At 40.7% G+C, this 19,382-nt stretch overlaps 1 protein-coding gene across 1 annotated transcript; it reads right to left on the reverse strand.

Annotated features, from left to right (window-relative positions):
* Window positions 1-287: 287 nt before the first annotated feature.
* LOC131080023 (uncharacterized) lies at window positions 288-10,214 on the reverse strand. Its single transcript, XM_058018112.2, has 3 exons — window positions 9,166-10,214; window positions 1,303-1,503; window positions 288-1,205 (listed from the first exon to the last, which is right to left on the reverse strand). Exons 1-3 carry the CDS (start codon window positions 10,129-10,131, stop codon window positions 702-704), a joined length of 1,671 nt encoding a protein of 556 aa, XP_057874095.2. The 5' UTR covers window positions 10,132-10,214; the 3' UTR covers window positions 288-701.
* Window positions 10,215-19,382: the final 9,168 nt, after the last annotated feature.

A 19,382-nucleotide genomic window follows, 5' to 3' on the forward strand; every position in this document is an offset into this window, starting at 1 on the left:
CACCATGGGTAAAGCTTTGATTTTAAATATTGCTCCCCTCAATTGGAGATGAATACTTTTTCAGATCTATGAAGCACAACGTTACGCCTTAAGATTGTTTATAATATCAAGAATGCCCATCTGTCAACGTGCTTTCATGTCCTATTTGTTGTGAATAGGCACGGGTAACGACAATAAAGTTTGGTTGATTTCTTCTAGCAGGAAGACAATGTAACATATATTGCAACAATAAATCTAGGTAGATGATACCATAGCTGCTTAAATATTATTCAAATTATACACTGAAGTAATTGATAAAAATTAATGGATCTCATTGACTGAGTCCTCATGCATAGAGTTATACCTCCTTCCGAGAGTGATTCTATATTGTCAGCTTCATCAATATTTTCTTAAATAAAATCACACAGTAACATACCAGTAATTAACAAAATGAAGCGCAATCTAGCACCGCATGATGCTAAAGCAAAACCTATGAATAATGCTTGATCTGAACCATACGTTGCAGAGAGATCATTATAAATAATATTCCAAACTAACAGCCAAATACTGAAGAATGGAAAACATACTATCAGCTGAAATTGGCATAAACACTGCAACCATTTTCAGCGATCATTATAAATAATATTCCAAAGTAACAGCCAAATACTGAAGAATGGGAAACATACTGGCAGCTGAAATTGGCATCAACACTGCAACTATTTTCATGACCTCTCCCTGTGATTGGTTGGCAATGCTTTCTGGTTGATGTCAATTTGCTTTGAATCCATCTTCCCACGGGCAAATGCTTCTAAGTTCCTTGCGCTTTCTCTTATCTTGGCTTTAAAGATCTTGATTTTGATCCCTTTATCCTTTATGTATGCTTCCCCAACTTCTTTGGAATGTAGAACAAGTGCTTGCATTGCCGCCTCCTGCTTATTCTCTATTCTACTTCTTGTACCCTTTCCTTTTCTTCCATCTCCGTCTTCTGAACCCCATTTTCCAGAACTCTTTTTGACAGCATCTCGCAATCCTGTAACAATACCCAACTTGTAATTGTGTCTGGCAATCCTCGTATATGAGCTTTGAGTGGAGAGTTCTTTATTCTCTTTGTCAGCTGCGGTTTTGGAAGGATTATAATTTGCAGACATTATTGTAATTCTATTGAATGTTGCTGCAAATGCAAAGCCAGAGCAATCTGCATTTTGTTTGATACCATAGAAGATAACCTGAAAAGAATCAAATTAACATGTGATAATGTTTCTAAACCAGGAAAACGACATGGAAGAAGAATAAAAGCAAGATTGCTCTGTTGGTGCTTGCTACCTGAAGAGGTCGATCCCTTCTGGTGTATTTTCTAGTGAAATATTGTGTGTCAAAATTGTCTGCAATAACATGGGCAAGCTCAACTACCCACTGTTCAATCCTTCCAATTCTATCAATCTTTCCTTTGGATCTCAGCTCGACCATGCGCATACCCCCAGCAAGTGCTTCTGAATCCTTGAGTGCCCCATTCATCACCTCTGCCTGCATTAAAAAACTAAAATTATTGGAACTATATATTGTAACTTACGTGCTTAAAACAACTCCTTACAATAATAAAAACAAATGAGAAATAAGTGAAATTATATATTTGAAATTTGAATGAAATGCCAAATTTTACACTGTTGCAAATCCTTCCTAGTGAATTGCAACTGTTTCTAAACAGGCGGCCAAGCAAATTGGCAAGTTCTAGGGGTGGCACAAGTGATCAAAATTTGTTGTACTTTAGTGCCTAAAGATTTGGACAAATGGAATTTAAGGAAGCTCGTTGGTAACTCTCTGCTAGGCCATTTGGCATTAACCTAAGGATTTCTCTATGTAGATGAAAATTCGCAGACGGTTCCTGCTGAAGGGTACCTAGAAGCCAGACAACCCAACTGAAACAGTCAAGCCACAAATAAAGGTCAGAGATGTCTTGAAAGGCCAGCATACTATGGAAAATCAGATAATCCTTCGGTATCAAAACATTTTGTGTTCAAAACCCAAGGTACAAACCATAATTGAAGGGCTGGAAAACAAAAGCTGCAACTACAGACTCTTTCTGCTAAATATAAAGCCAACATCGCTATTAGTAACTCTTCTGCAGCCTCTGAATTCTGAATTTCTGAACAGCTCAATGTCAATCAGGATCTGAAGGGGACTGCAAAGAGGTATGGAGAGGCCTCTTCCTGAGAATACTTTCAATTCTGAGTAACAACTCAATGTCAATCAGATTCTGTAGGACATTCCTGGCCAACGACTATAAGGAACCACACAACCAACCAACCAAGATCAATTCATCATAGAAAGGAAAATAAACATCTTAGAAGGCCTGCCTAGATCTTCAATTTTAATAACCAACACCTAAAAAGAAGGGTTAAAAAAAGCAATTGCACTGCATATTGAGTTCGTAAGAGAACCAGACCCAACAAAATTGCCAAATCCTCCTTGGTAATTGTTGTCATTTTACAACGCCCTTGGTCCATCAGTGAGAACCGATCAAAGATATGTTTCATGGACCAGCACTGCCCAGTTGATCAAAGAGAAAAGCGGTGAAATCATGGTTTGAAGTGTTGCCTTGTCGGAAGTTCCTTGGCCCTCTCTTTCTCTTCTCTGAAACCCCGAGGTTTCGAGTTTCTTTGCCTTAGCCTCTTTCTTTCCTGCTCCGGAACTGCGGAACTCCAAGTTTCCAAAGTTCCCTTCCTTCCCTTAGCTTTTCTTTTGTTCTCCTCCCCCGGAACTCCGGAACCCCCAAGTTCCCAAGTTCCTACCCCGAAACTCCGGAACCCCCAGGTTCCCAAGTTCCTTGTCCAACTACGGTGACCCCGGTCCCCGAAGTTCCCCAACTATGGTGGCTCCTATCTCCGAAGTCTTCAACCTCGAAACTCCGGAACCCTCAGGTTTCCAAGTTCCTTAACCTTCAACCCCGAAACTCCGGAACCCCCAGGTTCCGAAGTTCCTAGTTCCTCAACCCCGAAACTCTGGAACCCCCAAGTTTCGAAGTTCCCAAGTCTTCAACCCCGAAACTCCGAAACCCCCAGGTTCTGAAGTTCCTTGTCCAACTACGGTGACCCCAGTCCTCGAAGTTCCCCAACTACGATGACTCCGGTCTCCGAAGTTACCCCGGAACTCCGGAACCCCCAGGGTCCCAAGTTCCTTGTCCAACTACGATGACCCCGGACCCCAAAGTTCCCCAACTACGATGACCCCGATCTCCAAAGTTCCCCAACTACGGAGACCGGGAAGTTCCCCTTCTCTCTTTAACCCTTTCCCTCTCTATCCTGGAACTCCGGAACCCCGAGGTTCCGAAGTTTCTTCCCCTTCCCTTGTCTTCCTCACTTCGGGAGTCCGGTCTCCGAAGTCTTCCAAGCCTACTTCCAACTTGCAACGCTTCCGGATGGCATGATCGACACTCAAGGCTTTAAATGCTCTGACAATTTTGGTGACTTATGCACTTTTTTTGTGGAGCCACAGGGGTGCATTTAATGTTTTTGGCAGGATTTCCATCAAGGGAGGTACGGGGCCATGCTTGGTGACTTATGTCATGTCTGATTTTGGAAGGTCAGTCAATCTATCTTTCTCAGAATTGCCTTTAGAGGTATGGCTAGGTTGCTTGCATGTACAAGCCAAGTGCATGCACTTCCCTGCACTTCCAGACAGAAATGCAGAGGTCATGAACACCATTGTAACCCATTTTTATATATAATGGCTTTTAAGCCTCATTGTAAAGGGTTCTCTCCCTGCTGCCTTGAGCTTTCTTATGCTCTTATCTTCTCTTGAAGACTTGTAATTATTTTTGCATTTCTGCAACTGTAAGTTTGGCCTTTGGCCTTTGAATGAATTGAAACTACCATTCTTGCCTTACTTCAACTTATGCATGTTGTGTATGTTCTTACCTCCATTATAAGTGTATGTTTGTGGTTTTCTTCTCTCCATATATGCTGTGTTAACTTGTTTTTCTGAGTGTGACTTGTGGGAATCCTTCTCCCCTCTGGACACTTAGCAAATTCTAACCTCCATACATGCGTTTGGGTCACTCATACAACTGAAGTTTGTGCATCTCTTGGATATTTCAGTTGATTCCTTGTACCATTTCGGGTGAGGAGAGAAACCATCTCTTCTTGGTGCATCACCTCCTTTCATTTTAAGCAATTCTCTCTTCCCTTTCCTCTGCAAGTTGTTAGGATAGGTTTAGTAGTAAGTTTTGAAGTGTTGAGTTGGTTCAACACCTGCACCTATTTGAAGAAGGAAGCCGGCCTTCTCCAGAGATTCAACCTCCATGCACAAGGTCCCACACTTCGGGGTTGTTTCCATGTTTCACAAGGTTGCTAAGTTGATAGCTTAACAAGGGTGCAAGATTTTGTGATAACAGTAATCTTTGTCCAGCTTTGAGCAAAGGTTCCCTATCTATTTCGAAGTCTCATTTTTCTAGTTGACCATTTCCAAGACCCTACAGATCCTATTGCACCCCAGTCTCAGGTTTGAAAATATCCACAACCTCACATCTGGCAAGACTGCCCTGTTTTCAAAATTTGAGGCACTGCTGCAAGTAGTTATTTATGACAGTTGGAGACAACCATTTGGCTTTCTGTCATTAACACCTCTCTTGGTCCCGAATCCTGCTATATTAGGACCCTCAGCATCCTTCCCCCTACTTTTCCAAAACTTTCTTCATTTATATCAGCATGATGCTATAATTCCTACTCAATTTGTGACACTCATCTACTTTCTCCCTCTAATTTTACACAACACCACTGAACCCATGGTTAATTGCAATTCACATTCCTACACCAGTTCATCTTTCTCCCCCAAGGTATCTGCAAGTTGAACACGAAGAAGATCAAGGATACACAAGTCTTCTGCAAATTGTGGAACCACTTCTTTTTCAACACTGTCAAGACAGGTAGAAGCATTGTACCAAGCATTTATGCACATGCTTCTCTTAAAGCAGAATATAAGAGCTCCTTGTTAAGCAAGGAAAAGCTTATTTTATGCTATTAGCTTAGTGATTTGCTTGTTTTATTCTTTTGTTTACAAATTGCAGACTAGGTTAAATATAATATTGAATGTTAGATATTTCAATTTCTCTCACTTAGCTCTAGATTTGATTTCATACTCAGCTCAAGTTTACTTACCTTGTTCATAATAACAATTAGATCTTCTAATCTTGATTGGAACTTGGAAGCGAAACACCCCTTCAAACTAGTCTTAATCACTATCAAATACAGTGAGCCTCCTCCTTGTTTGTTTTAGTAGTTTGCGTGTAACCCACCTTGCCAGGCATAATCACACATTTGGATTCTTCCACCTACATTTTAACATACCCAAGGGGGCACAACGATAGTCCTTAACACTTGTTTGAGTTGTTTTTACAGATAGAGATCCTGTTCTTAAATCCCAAACCTCACAGCAGCTTTTCTTACTCGATTGCAACCTCCCCTTCTACCAATTTATGACTTTTTCTGGAAACCTACTGTAACACCCCGCCTCACACATAGCTAATACAACCCTAAACTGTCACATGATTTTCTTTAATAGATGGTTAGAGAGATTGGGAGGTTGTAAATGAGATTAGTGTTTTAAAAGTAAATAAGGTTTTAATATGTCATTAATGTTGACACAAGTAGAGGCTTTCCATGCCTTGGCAATAGAACAATTCTAGTGTGGTAGGATTTGCAAGTGATGTTTAAACAAGTAGAACATATTGCCTGAGCCATAAGTTATAACCTAGTCTAAAATGAAAAAGCAACATCGCCAAGTACAAGTAGAGCATCCGTGTCAAATATTAAAGTTTATAGTAATGTTCCAATAAAGTTTCTTAAAAAAAACATAGTTGGATTTTTTTAGTTAAAAAAAGATTTGGGCATGACACCTGCAGCCTTTCCTTAGTGCAGGCTATGGCTTTTCATTCACACTCATGACTTAATTTGTGACCCCTTGTCCACCCTTTGGTCTACCTTTTCTTTGTAGCTCACCTTGCTTTCAACATTCTACTTTTCTTTGTCTGCCAGTAACCTTTGTGCATTTGTCCCCCCAATCACATGGCCTCTATGGGGCATCCTCCACCTTCAAGAACTTATTCATGTTGCCTCCACAATAGATAATCTGATGAATGATTCAACCCCATCTCAAACGGCACCATCAAGCCTACTCTCAGGGCACGTCTCCTCCCCCTCAAGCAAGCCCTCCAAGTTCAAAGAAAAAAGTGTAGAGGAGTTGCAAACACTCTTAGATTCTTACCACAACCTTCTACAAGATGACAATGATCAGCCCCTAGATAGGACCAACCATAATTTGTAGACTTGGAATCGGAGAGTACTCGACAAGTCCAAAAAAAATTTGATGCACAAAAACCCAAGAACTCTAAAAATACTAACATTTTGTGGTGTTTGACAGAGGTCCAATGTAGGGTTTTATAGAGAAATATTCACCTTAAATTCATGTTTTACCCACATTTTAACCACGTCACGGATTTTCTTGTGTTTTGCCCATGTTTTTGTTTGTTTAGGTTTGCATCACGTTTTTTTCTGCAAGTCTGGCGAGTTAGGCAAGTTTCACAACAAGTTTTCACAAGTAAAAGGACAAGTTTTCATCTACAAGGAATGGCAAGTTAACTCGCAAGTTGCTCACGCAGTTTTGGAACCCATGAGTATTCCACAACTTAGCAGATACTAAGATTTTCCTTCTATGTGACCAACAATGCTCCCCTTCACCCACCCAGGGCAATACCCATGAGAGTGCATCTACTTCACACGATTCCTAAAGGAACCAAGATTCTCTCCCTCGACCCAAGGCCACCCTTCTTCCCTAGGGACGAATAGGTAACCCTCCCAAACAAATTTTGTCAAGCAGCACAAGCACTCCCATTAGGGCCATCTAACTCATTCAAAGCATTCAAACTATCCTCTTTCCCAACCCATGGTTGTTTCCTCTAGTAATAATGCTGTTGATCACCATACACTTTGTACAGGTCCTTGGAATGCTTACCACATTTATCAACAACCCCATATTATGCCTTGATCACATGCACATGACTACAAAGAAAATGAGAATCTTCATGGTAGTCTGAGTGTAGACTGGAGTCTTTTTGTTGGGAATCATTTGCAAAGGCCTATGGCAATGTTTGGTATTGTTTTGACTGTTTTGCTGTGTTTTTAAGCTATCCGTCCATCTTTTCATGCTGGTCAACCCTCTTGTTCTTGGAGTTGGGAGTTAGGGCTTCGTTCAAAACTTTCTTGGCATTGTTTAAATCAATTTCCTTGGTCTGGGCAACCACATTGCAACAAGTTTCAAATTTTTGGTTGAGTTTTGGATTTTATGGAGCAAATTACCCCTTCTAGCTAGCCGCCCTGTTTTCTCTTGATCGTGAATGGAGTATCATCAGATTTTGAAGGTTTTTGCCAGGCTGCAATCTTCTTATGGATGATATGGAAGTCTGAGCACTTCATGGGATCTTCCATGGCATTGGTAGATTTCCTGTACACTATCGCTGCATATGGGATCTTGCTTATGGCTGTGGAAAGTTGCTTCCAGCGTTGCCATTGACTGTCCTACTGTGAAAACTGCTGTATCAGGTCTAGTTAGTTCTGTAATACATCACATTTGAATTATTTTGAAGTTGTGAATGTTGGGTTTAGTGTATTATCATACTATGTTATGTACTGTGTTGTGAATGGAAAACTTTCAAAGACCTTATATCAGTGAATGGAACAAACACTGAATGATTCAAAGTCAGTTTCTAATCAGCGAGCAACTTTCTATTTGTCATTGTTATTCATTCTTGTGTTTTGGAAAAACTTGAAAAAAACAACAAATAGGGTGTTGTACGTTACAAACATAGACGAAACTGCATCAGTCCAATATAGAACTACTTTCATAACCAACCCATCAATTATGAAATCGCCCTTTGATGCAAAATCACCACGTGAAAGAAATGAAACTGCCACTTCAATGCTCATCTTGTTCTCCATTTTTCAAAATCCATAACTTACGTACAAACTCAAAATGAGGTGTAACCTTTTATAAGTGCATAGCTTTTTAGAAGGAACATAGTATTGTTTTTGACCCTGCAAGACAATTGCATTCATAAGGCCAAAACCATGTCCATCCGCTCCAAAGCAATTACTGAATTAGAACAGCTGATCTTGGTAATAAACTAGATCAATTTTTGGATCAACCAAGTTAATTGTGGCTTTGTTCTTGCAGCCAAAACCCACATTTAATACACATCCCTGGTACACTATGAATATGCAAAATTCCATGATTTTAATACAGATTTGAAAACACACAAGGAACCACGAACAACAACAAAACAGATTTGAAAATCTAACTCACGTTCTAAAACTTGTTTTCATTCATTTCATCTCTCTTTACAAACTCTGAAGGGGGTTTTTCGAAATCCTCTATTTGAACTTTCAATGCATCTTACAAGAGTCGTTGGAAAACCAATCAACCAATTGGTTTCTTGTACTCTTGACATTCTAAATACTATCCTTTTCACATTCTCCTGCCCTTTTTGTGAATGCTTCCAAATGTCGTGTGGATGCTATTACATCAAGAATGTTTCATGTTAAAAATAAAAACACCAAAACTACTCTGGAAACAGGAGCTGCATAGTATGGCAAACATTCAAAGAATGTGGGGCCAACCAGAGATCAAAGATTAGTTGGGTGTACTCTGTTATCCATGTATCTATACTTGTCAATTCACCTTTAAATGCGCAAGTGCTAACTTTAACTATCTTGTTACCTTTGTAATAAGAGAATTTTTGCCTACCAGAAAAGACTAATTTTCACAACATGAGCCAAGACAACAAATAAGCCATGTAACCACAATATTTGTGAGGTTCGGCAGACATACAGAGGCAAGCCTACCGCAGAAAATCATACACAGTTCCTTGGTGCCAAAATGTTTCCTCTCCGCGAAACAGCACCAAAACTAGAAGAAAGGACAGAAGCAAGGGCGAATTTGTGTTTCTATATGCTACTAAGTTTTACTTGTAAGGACTTGTTTGTGGCTGCTTAGACTCCAGGGTTGACTGTAGCTATTGCATTTACGCAAAAAATATGTATAGCAAATATAGGGGCATTCACTGAACGCCAAAAGCATATCATCAGCATATGTTATATACTAACATAAACCAGGACTGTAAAAAACAATTCTGCTTGCCTGTTGGAGATTGTGCTTAGTGAGAAGGCGCTGTGCATTCTTCAAGGCCTGTTGTGCCTCAATATCAGGAGTGTCAGGATGCAACCCCAATTCCAGCATCTTCCTTATCCTCTCCTTCACTCCCACCACTACGCTTTCCTCCTTCGCGAACCCGCCTGCATTTGTACCCTCTGCAACATCACCTTCCTCTTCCTCATTCTCCTCTTCAGCATTCACAACAAATGCCTCGATGGAGACATTCCCCCTGTGTATGCGCCTGATCCCACTCTCCTCCTCAAAATCACTATAACATGAATCAGAATCCTCATCAGCTTCGCTTTCAGAAGAAGAATCGTGAATCTCTACGGGGCCAAAAACACGCCTGCTAGCTGCCCTGGGAATGTTTTTCCTAGGAACAGAGGATGCTTGGGGTTCCTGTTTTTCAAGTATTTCTTCTGGTGGGCATTTGACTTGGGGATCAGAGTAACAGTTTCCCGTTCTCTTGTTTACATTAATTTTAGGCTTTTTACCAGGCGTGTATTTGTTGTCAAGATCAGAAATACTGCTTCCTGCTCTCCTTTTTTTCTCCTTGGTGGCTGAATGCCCACCTCCAGGTTCTGTCTTCTCCTCCTTTACATGGGTAGAGAACTGGTTTTCTGTTTTAACAATATTGCTTAAGAAGGCGAGGATGGTGATTTTGTGAGCCCGTGTACAAGGGGCAGAATGTATGGTTTTTGAACATTGGGTACACAGAACGAAGGGCTTGGGTTTTTTATAGCATTGAAAACATTGGAGAGTTGCAGTGCGGATTAGACAATGACAACAAGTAGCGATGGGGAGGATTTGATGATGAAAGCGAGCTTTCTTTGAGTGAATTTTGTGTGAGCAGGAGTTGCAATAGGCGAGAGATTCAGTACAGCAGACTACCTGTGCTCTTTCACACTCGCATTCTGCACACTCTATACGTTCTTCTCCTTCCTTCCCCATGCTATCTTCTACGAGTTATTCTTCTTCTTCAGAAGGATCCTGATTGTTCGTTCCTTTGTGCTACTGGATTTTGAGGATTCGATTCAGATTTTTGTTTCCCTTTATCCGAAGCGGGAAATCTAAAATTCAAACTTAGCAACAAATTTAATCATTTTATTTGGTATTATTATAATAATAATAAGGGTGTTTTAAGACCTAGACTTTTTGAAGAATGTGGGTATTATTTATGGATGAATGAATGTATGTTTTTTATAACTTTGCAAGGCTATATAGTCTATGAACTCACAAATAGATAGCAATATGGATAAGCATTAAAGCCCAAAAACAAATAAGTAGTCAACACCACACCTACTTGAGCCCCCTTTCCTTGTATCTTGGATCTTTCGTTGTAAATCTTGATCACGTTTGTTATCCTTTCTTCTTCAATTTTGTTTCCTTTGTTTCCGTAGTACAATAACAACATGTTCTATTTACCCACTCGTCTTTAAGTATCACCCACCTTCTAGTTTCACATCTACACATACAAACCAAAGCTAATTTTCATGGCAAAAGATACGCATATCAATGTGTCATTAAAATGAATGTTTTATATTATAATAAAGAAGAATAGACTACTTTTAATGTCCACAAGGTCAATATATTAGAATAGATATACCATTCATTATGAATTAGTGTTAGCAAGGTTTACTTATTATAGAATGTGATTGGTCTTCATTATGTTCATTAAGTTGGTGTAGTATGTCATGTACTCAACTCAATTGGGGTATTCAATGGAGTAACCTAATATCCTAATGGAGGTTCACTTAATTGTCAACCAAGGACATATCTTCAAAGATGGTATTGGCATTGTGTGTGCAGCAAAGGATTCCTAAGCTTCTATCGTTGCGTAAAGGAATAATTAACTAATGAAGATACAACAGGTTTTTATCTAAAGACTACCTAGTAAAGCAATTGCTACAAGAGACTCAAAGAGTAACTTAGCAATGGTTGCAGGTGACAATGAATAACTAACAATGAGTGACAAATTGGTTGCAACCAGACTCTTATCTATGACAGTATTAACAGACCAAAAGCACGTGCTCATAATAATTAAGAAAGTAATTGTAATCTAACTTCTCCATTCATAACAACTTAATTAACAAAATAGAAAGGAGGAGGACTACATTACCTCAAGTAGCCCTTGCTTGAGGAGTTTAATCTTTGAAAAGTAACAGTACGTTTAACTCAGAAGATAATAGTCATGTATATTTCTATTCATAATGCATATCCTAGATAATGGGATTACAACTACATATAAAATCTAGCAACAACCATTGACTGTATTTATGTGATTCTATCATAAATCAACTTGATAACTGAAAGAACAACTTAACACTAACTTGAAGCACTAATTGAAGAAGATCTTGACTAACACAACACTTCCTCCTTTTAAAGCAATTTGGAAGAAGTAGCTCATTACTTCTTCCAACTAATCTTGGACAATGTTGCATCTCCCTAACACTGAGACAACTTATTAATTAAAGAAAACAAAAAACAACTAGACTATAGAGTCTCGTTCTAAAACGAACTCATTTATTTGCTTATAACATAGAATCGGGGATGTGGTCCTCTTCATTAAATTGGATTTGATGATTTATAACCTCCTTGTGCTCCATAATATTGGAATTCCTTCGTGTTCACTGAAGAGAGAAAGTGAACAAAGAAGTTCCAACACAACCTCAACTCTCTTATCATTCCTTAACTATTCCCATACAATCGTTGAAGTATGTCTCCCTTGGCTATAGGTGGATCAGAGATCTATCAAGCTACGGCTTGCATAAGACTCCCTTCAAGCTACATGTTAGTCCTTTGCAACAAATAATAATCAACTCAAACCATTATTCATAACATTCAACAATATATAAACATCAACGCTTTTCAAAAAAGCTCTGCAACTTTCCACTCACCACAATTTTGAATTTCTACAATGGTTGTCATTTCTGCAGGGGAGGACCTGTCCTCCCTGGAACCTGACCTCCCTGCTAACCTGCAATTATGTCTGGATCTGGGTCTTATGTTGCGCTCCCAGAGTGTTGGGTGGGCTCCCTTGGATGGTGATTCTATCGTTGGCGCTTGTAATGTGGTGTTGCACGAGGCTCCCTCCCATGTGAAGGTTCCCAAGACTGATGTTGTGGGGACTTTGCCTAGGGAAGCTCAAGCGAGCACATGAAAAGGTGCTCTTGTTGGAAATACTAAGTTGGGGTCATCGACTCTGCTGCCAAAGGTAACTGTTGGTGAGGATGGTCCCGATATTTGTCTCCCCGACAGTATTATGGATAATATCGCCTCCTCCCTACACCTCTGCTTGGTGGGGAGATTCTTGGCCTTTAGACCCACGATAGATATGGTCAGAAGATGGGCTGGTTCCAGATAGAAACTAAAAGGTAGCCTCTTTGTCTCTGCTATGTCGGGTGGGCTCTTTTTATTCAGATTCACTACAGAAGAAGATTTTATTTACATCATGTATGGTTCATGGTCTTATGGAAAACACTACTTAGCTCTCTCTAAGTGGAAGTTGGGGTTTGACCCTAGTGCAGACCTCCTCAGACTGGCGTCGGTCTAGATCAGACTCCCCGACCTCCCTTTGGAGTTATGGGATGACACTATTTTAGATGGATTGGCAACTCTTTTGGCTAGTTCGTTGTTGCTAACAATGTGACGATGCAGAAGTCTAGACTCATTTATGTCTGCCTATGTGTGAATGTGGCTATTAACAACCCCCTCCCTAACTTCATAGCTCTCAAATCTAAACGGGGTAAATGGACACAGTTTATTGTCTATGAGAATGCCTCCCTTTATTGTCAAAGGTGTGGAAAACATGGTCATGTAATAGCTGATTGCTCGACCCCTCTGCCTCCGGAAGAAAAACTGAAGGAGAAGCTGTGCTCCCCGGGTATTGTCAATGTGGATGCAACTTAAAATGTTACTCCCCCAATCCCCCAGTTACTAACAATATTGAGGATCAAACCAAGGTCTTGAAGGAAAGGGATGGTCCTCAAGATACTATTGAGGAGGGCTACCCCTTCTTGGAAGGTATTCTTAATATGATGAAGACCCCTAACCCCAAGGTGACACCTCCCTCCTCGGGGAGGTGCTTGGACCCAGACTTAGAAGAGGGAGAGATCTCCCAAATGAAGGTAGAACGAGAAGGACTGAAAGTTGAAGAGTGCTTCAGAGAGAAGAAAGGGTACAACGAGACACTCCGTTTGTGCTCAAGCAGCTAAATCCCAACACTATGGGAGAAAATGGGAGAAGTATATGGTGCACAGGGGCTAGGCCCACACCTCCCAAAGTGAACATCCTGGATCCAACCTCCTCTTCTTCTACTACTAGATCTATAGGGGAGATCACTATTCTCTCTCGTGGAAGTCGTTCCTCCCTGTCTTTGCCTATGGATAAAGCGAGAGAGGAATGGCAAGAACCCAAAAGAAAAACTAGAGGAAATAAGAAGGCGAATGTTAGAAATGACTCTAAACCAGGAAGACCCTCTAAGAGGACCCTCAGAACTAAGGTAATGGCCAGAGAAATTACCAATGGACAACAATTAACTCTGGAGACATCTCAAAAATGTAAGAAATGAATTTCCTTTCATGGAACTTAAGGGGCTTAAACAACCCCCTGAAGCACTATGCTCTTAAGAAATGCATAGTTACCAATAAGGTTGATATTATTCTAATCCAGGAGGTGAAAATGACCTATGAAAATTTTTCTACTCTTGTGGATAGTATATGGCCAGGTGTTGCCTTCTATTATAGTGAGGCAAAAGGCACTTTAGGGGGAATTGCTACTCTCTGGAATAAGAGCAAGTTGGATGGGCACATTGTTGGTCTTTCTCACAACTTTCTTACTACCAGGTTCACTATGAATAACTTCTCGTGGTAATTCTTCAACATTTATGCTCCTAATACTAGATATGGTCGGTCTCTAGTCTGGGAGGAAATCACTACCTTCATGACTAATAATAGGGAGGCAATGTCCATGTTAGCTGGTGACTTTAACACCCCTCTTTTTCCCTTCGAGAAGTTAGGAGGTATAACTGATTACAATAATAGCATGCTTGACTTTGTTGACTTCTTTAGAAATAACGAGCTACTTGATCTTGACCTCCAAGGGAATCCTTTCACCTGGTCTAACAACAAAAAAGGCTCTAATCTAATTCAGGTCAGGCTGGATAGGTTTCTGATCTTTGCCAAGTGGGACCTTGGCAACAATTCCTCGCTCTTGTCTCTCCCTCACACTATCTCTGACCATTCCCCAATCCTCCTTTATTGGGTTGACAAGCTAGTCTCGGGCCCCATACCCTTTAGGTATGAGATTATGTGGCACTCTCACCCAGACTTCAAACAGTGTATCCAAAATTGGTGGAACTCCCCTGTTCAAGGATCTGCTATGTTTAGAATTGCTAAAAAGTTGGAGATAATCAAAAGGGAGATCATATCCTGGAGTAAATCTTCCTTTGGTGATATCTTCAAGAGAAAGAAGGAAGTTGAAACCAATTTAGACTGCCTCCAGAGAACCATTGCGGAGGGGATCACCTCGATGAATATCCACAAAGAGGAGGAATGTTGGAGACAAAAATGGAAAGAAATCATGAGCCTTGAAGAAATCTATTGGAAGCAAAGATCCAAAATCCAGTGGTTAATTGAGGGGGATAGGAACACCTCCTTCTTTCACAGGTCTGCTTCAAAGCACAAAAGGAGAAACACTATCTGTTCCATTTTCAATAATAGAAATGAAGAATTGGTGGGGAATAGCGAGATTGGTCAATGGGCTTCTCTACACTTTGCTAATGCTTACACTAATGATAGGGTGAGTGAACCTACTGAGGTTAGTGATAAGCTTCTCAATCTTATCCCTCAAGTTCTGAATGATGCTAACAATGAGCTGATGATGAGCCATGTGTCTGAAGATGAAGTTAAAGAGGCAGTTTTTGCGATGGTTGCCTTTAAGGCCCCTGAACCTGACGACTTCCCTTCGACTTTCTTTCAGGTGTTATGGGAAACTATGAAGACTGACTTAATCAAAGCTACCAGGGACTTCATTCGCACTGGGAACCTTCTGAAGAAATTGAATAACACTCATTGTTTTGGTTCCCAAAGTTCCTGACCCAAAGTTTATGACTGATTATCGCCCTATTAGCCTGTGCAATTCAATCTACAAGATCTTCTCTAAAGTTGTTGTCAATAGAATCAAACCCCTTCTTGATAGATGTATCACCCCCTCTTAGAGGGGTTTTGTTTCGAGTAGGCAGGTTCTGGATGCTGTCGTAACTACCCATGAGGTCATCCACTCCATGGAGAAGAGTCACAACCCAGGTATGGCTCTTAAACTTGACATCTCAAAGGCTTATGATAAAGTTAACTGGAAGTTCCTATATGTTGTTCTATCCAATATGGGATTCTGGGGAAGATTCCTCAATGTTATCAAGGTAGCGGTGGAAAGTATTCACTACTCGATGATTGTCAATGACACCCCTTGGGGATTCTTCAAGGTTGGGAAGGGACTAAGGCAGGGGGACCCTCTCTCACCTTATTTATTTATTATGGTGGCCGAAGTTTTGAGCAGGAACTTCTCCCACTTAATCAAGAATAGAAAAATCTTGGGTGTGAAAGTAACTTCTACCCTTCCTCTGATGGTTATGCAACAATTTGTTGATGACACCTTCATGTTTGGCTAGTCATCCGTTATAGAAGCAAAAGAATGGAAACACTTGTTGGAGGATTATGTCCTAGCCTCAAGACAACTTATCAATTATAATAATAGCAAAATTTATTTTTTCAACATGGATAGAAATCTCTGAGGTAAACATGCAAATCCTTAGATGTTGTGATGCTAATCTTCCTAATTCCTACTTGGGTCTTCCTCTCATGATTAAGGAGGTCATCCCCCAATTCTGGGAGTCTATCTTAGAAAGAATGCAGAAGAAACTTGCTGGCTAGATTGGAAAAACCCTAAGTAGTGCTGGTAAACTCCAGCTTCTATCGGCCTCTCTTCAAGGTGTCCCGGTCTATTTTCTATCGCTATTCAAGATATCCATTGCTATGGCTGAGAAACTTGAGAAAATCCAAAGAAGTTTTCTATGGACGGGGATGGAGGAAAAGTCCAGACTCAGCTTAGTCAATTGGGAGGTGGTGTGCAAACCTAAGTACATGGGAGGCCTAGTGATCAGAAAAATTTCGGACCTGAACAAGGCTTTGCTGACTAAAATTGGATTGAATCTTATGAAGGATAGAGCTGAATGGTGCAAGATTATGCGGGCAAAGTATTTTAATCACACCCCCTTCTCTTCCCTTCTATCTTCTAATGAGCTCCCACCTGGATCAAAGATATGGAACAACATTGTCAAAAACTGGAAGCTGCTTAAACAGGGTCTAAAATGGCAGTTGGGCAGTGGTGAGAAAATTAGATTATGGGAGGACAACTGGATTGGCGATACATGGGAACCCTCAAGGACTCGCTTGGTCCACTTGTGATGAATTACATATCCCCCTCTCGCTGCTGGTTGAGGCTTGTTGATGGTTTGGGAGATAATACTTATTGGGGCCATTTGGTGGGGGAGTTACAATCTCTTCTTGAGGAGGTCAAGATTCCTCAATTCCCTCATGCTGATAAGTTTGTTTGGGTTATGAATCCCTCAGGCTCTTTCAGTGTAAAGTCGGTCGATAGTCTCCTGTTCACTCCTGTGAATGACTGCTATAGCTGGAGAGAAGTTTCTAATTCTCAGCTTATTCCTAAAATAAACTTTTTTTTGGTGGATGACTCTGCATGGGAAGATCCTAACTACTGATAACCTTAAAAGGAGAGGCTTCATGTTAGCCAATCGGTGTGTTTTGTGTAATTGTGCTAAGAAAAGCATAAATCATCTATTTATCCATTGCCCCTTCGCTTCTATGGACTGGCATAAAGTTTTACAGAAATTCAACATTGCGTGGACCTTCTTGGAAGACTTGCAGTAGTTTATCAGCAATTGGAAGTGCCCCTCTGCTCACCCTCCGATTAGACAGTTTTGGAAACTCACCCCTCCTCATATCTGTTGGCATATCTGGAAGGAAAGGAACAACCAGATCTTTCATTAGACTAATAACTCTGTTGACATGGTGGTTGGCATAACAGAAAAGCTCCTCAGGGAGAACACTTTGGTTTGCAAATGGAAAAAACCGCAATCTGCCCCTCTGGTGATGGATTGCAATTGGATTAGGACATGGAATATGCCTAACAACTTCCTCTGATATGACAACTCCAAAAGAATGGAGAGGCTTAACACTAGATGGTTGAATATGCCCCCCTCATGGCTCAAACTTAACTTTGATGGCGCCACTCGCTGTGGAGTTACAACGAGAGGTGGAATTATAAGGGATAGCTTGGGCAACTTGATTTTGGCCTATGTGGGTAATTTTGGCTCTGCCTCAAGTAACATGACTGAAGCCCTAGCGCTCTTCTGGGGGCTTAAATTGGCTCTTGATATTAATACTAAAAGATCGATCATTGAAGGGGATTCTAAGCTGATTATTGAGGCGACTAAAGGTGTTTTAGGGATTAGTTGGATGATTAGCAACATACTCAACGACATATGGTCTCTGATAGTTTGGCTTGAGGAATTTAACATTCAACACATTTATAGAGAGGAAAATTCAGTGGCAGACTCTCTAGCTGCAACGGGCCTTGAGATGAAAGGTATGAGGTATCGAAGGCACCTGGAATCACTTTCTAACAGACAAAAATCCCTCATAGGAAGAGACCAAAATTTCACTACTAACCAATGATTTTCTATGTCCTTTTTTACGGGTGGACATTTTGGCCCATCTGCGATGTCAAGTTGCAGGAGGGAAATTCAAATTTGAATTGGGCGGGCTATGCAAGGTGGCTTTTGGTGGTCCCCATTTTCTCCACCGCACTGGTCCGACGATGACGTGTCCAGCCACCGATAATTGTGTTACCGAAGGATTGCAACTTCAACTTTTAATCATTAACTTGATAGACCATAGCAAGTACAACACTTATTGCTATAAGTGGAACTTAATATTTCCCCATAATAAAGATCTTTGCAAGTTGACAGATGAGTTAAGAGTTATCCTTTCGCGTGCTTATCAGAGCTGGTGGACGCATGCCTTTGGAAACACCATAAAAGATAATTATTGCAGCTCTCACCATACTTTGGCTAAATTTTTGTCAATCATTCTTATATTTCACTCTGGTTTTTCCCCCTGCATAACCATTACCAGTTTCACGTTGCTTACCAACTTCACTCTGTAGGAAGCTGTTATGGAGGGGATTTAGTCCGGGTTGAGCCGGACATTATTGATAACTGCTTCCGCAATGATCCATGTGTTTGGATGTATGTCAAGGAAGGGGGCATTATCCCATTCATGGAAGCCATGACTGGGTTTGACGAAAACCTCTCCATGCAGTTTTTCAACAGCTAGAATGACAAGAGAGTCGTTATGGGGGATATTTCATTTGAAATTAATGAAGACGTCATTGCCCAAGCTACGGGTCTTCAAGTGAGGGAAGGAAGTGGAAGAAAACCAACAGGGTCACGGATGAGACCAGTATGAACAGATTCTATAAAAAGGGTGAGGAGCCAGTTAAGATGCATGGGGGTTTCAACAGAGAATGCCTACCTTATCCATGGGACCAGGTGTGTAAAATTATTATGAAATATTTTACCCTTGAGGGAAGATATGGAGTTTTCTATTATTACCACTTCTCACTGCTCAATCATTTTCGCAGCCATGATACTATTTCCTTTCCGTTCTTTTTACTTCATGCCTTAAAGTCCACTATTAAAGAGGTTCATCATTGCGTGAGTCAAGACAACAATTTCACCATCCTCCATCAAGTTTTAATGTTTTGGCTCTATAATTTCCATAGGGCCCTGTGTCTGCCTAAACCCATCTCTGTTCAACCCGCTCCCTGCCTCCACGACTACTCTATTGGTACTAAAAAAGGTAATAAAAAGACCTCGAAAAAGCGTATTACGCCTTGTCAATCCCCTGACCATGCCCCTCTCATTTCCCCCAAAATTGGGGAGAAAAACAAAAGCAATCCTTCCGCTGCTAAAGCTACCTCCAAGAAACCCAGGAAAGAACCTAAGATCCTATTAGTTGAGTCTGACGTGGAGGACAGTGTGACCCCTTGAAGGTCCAACAAATTTGCTGGCAAACCCCATATGAAACAAATTGTTGTGAGGAAGAACTATGCCATTGAGGGTG

Source organism: Cryptomeria japonica, chromosome 9 (assembly GCF_030272615.1).
Source record: "Cryptomeria japonica chromosome 9, Sugi_1.0, whole genome shotgun sequence".
Lineage (NCBI taxonomy): Eukaryota > Viridiplantae > Streptophyta > Pinopsida > Cupressales > Cupressaceae > Cryptomeria > Cryptomeria japonica.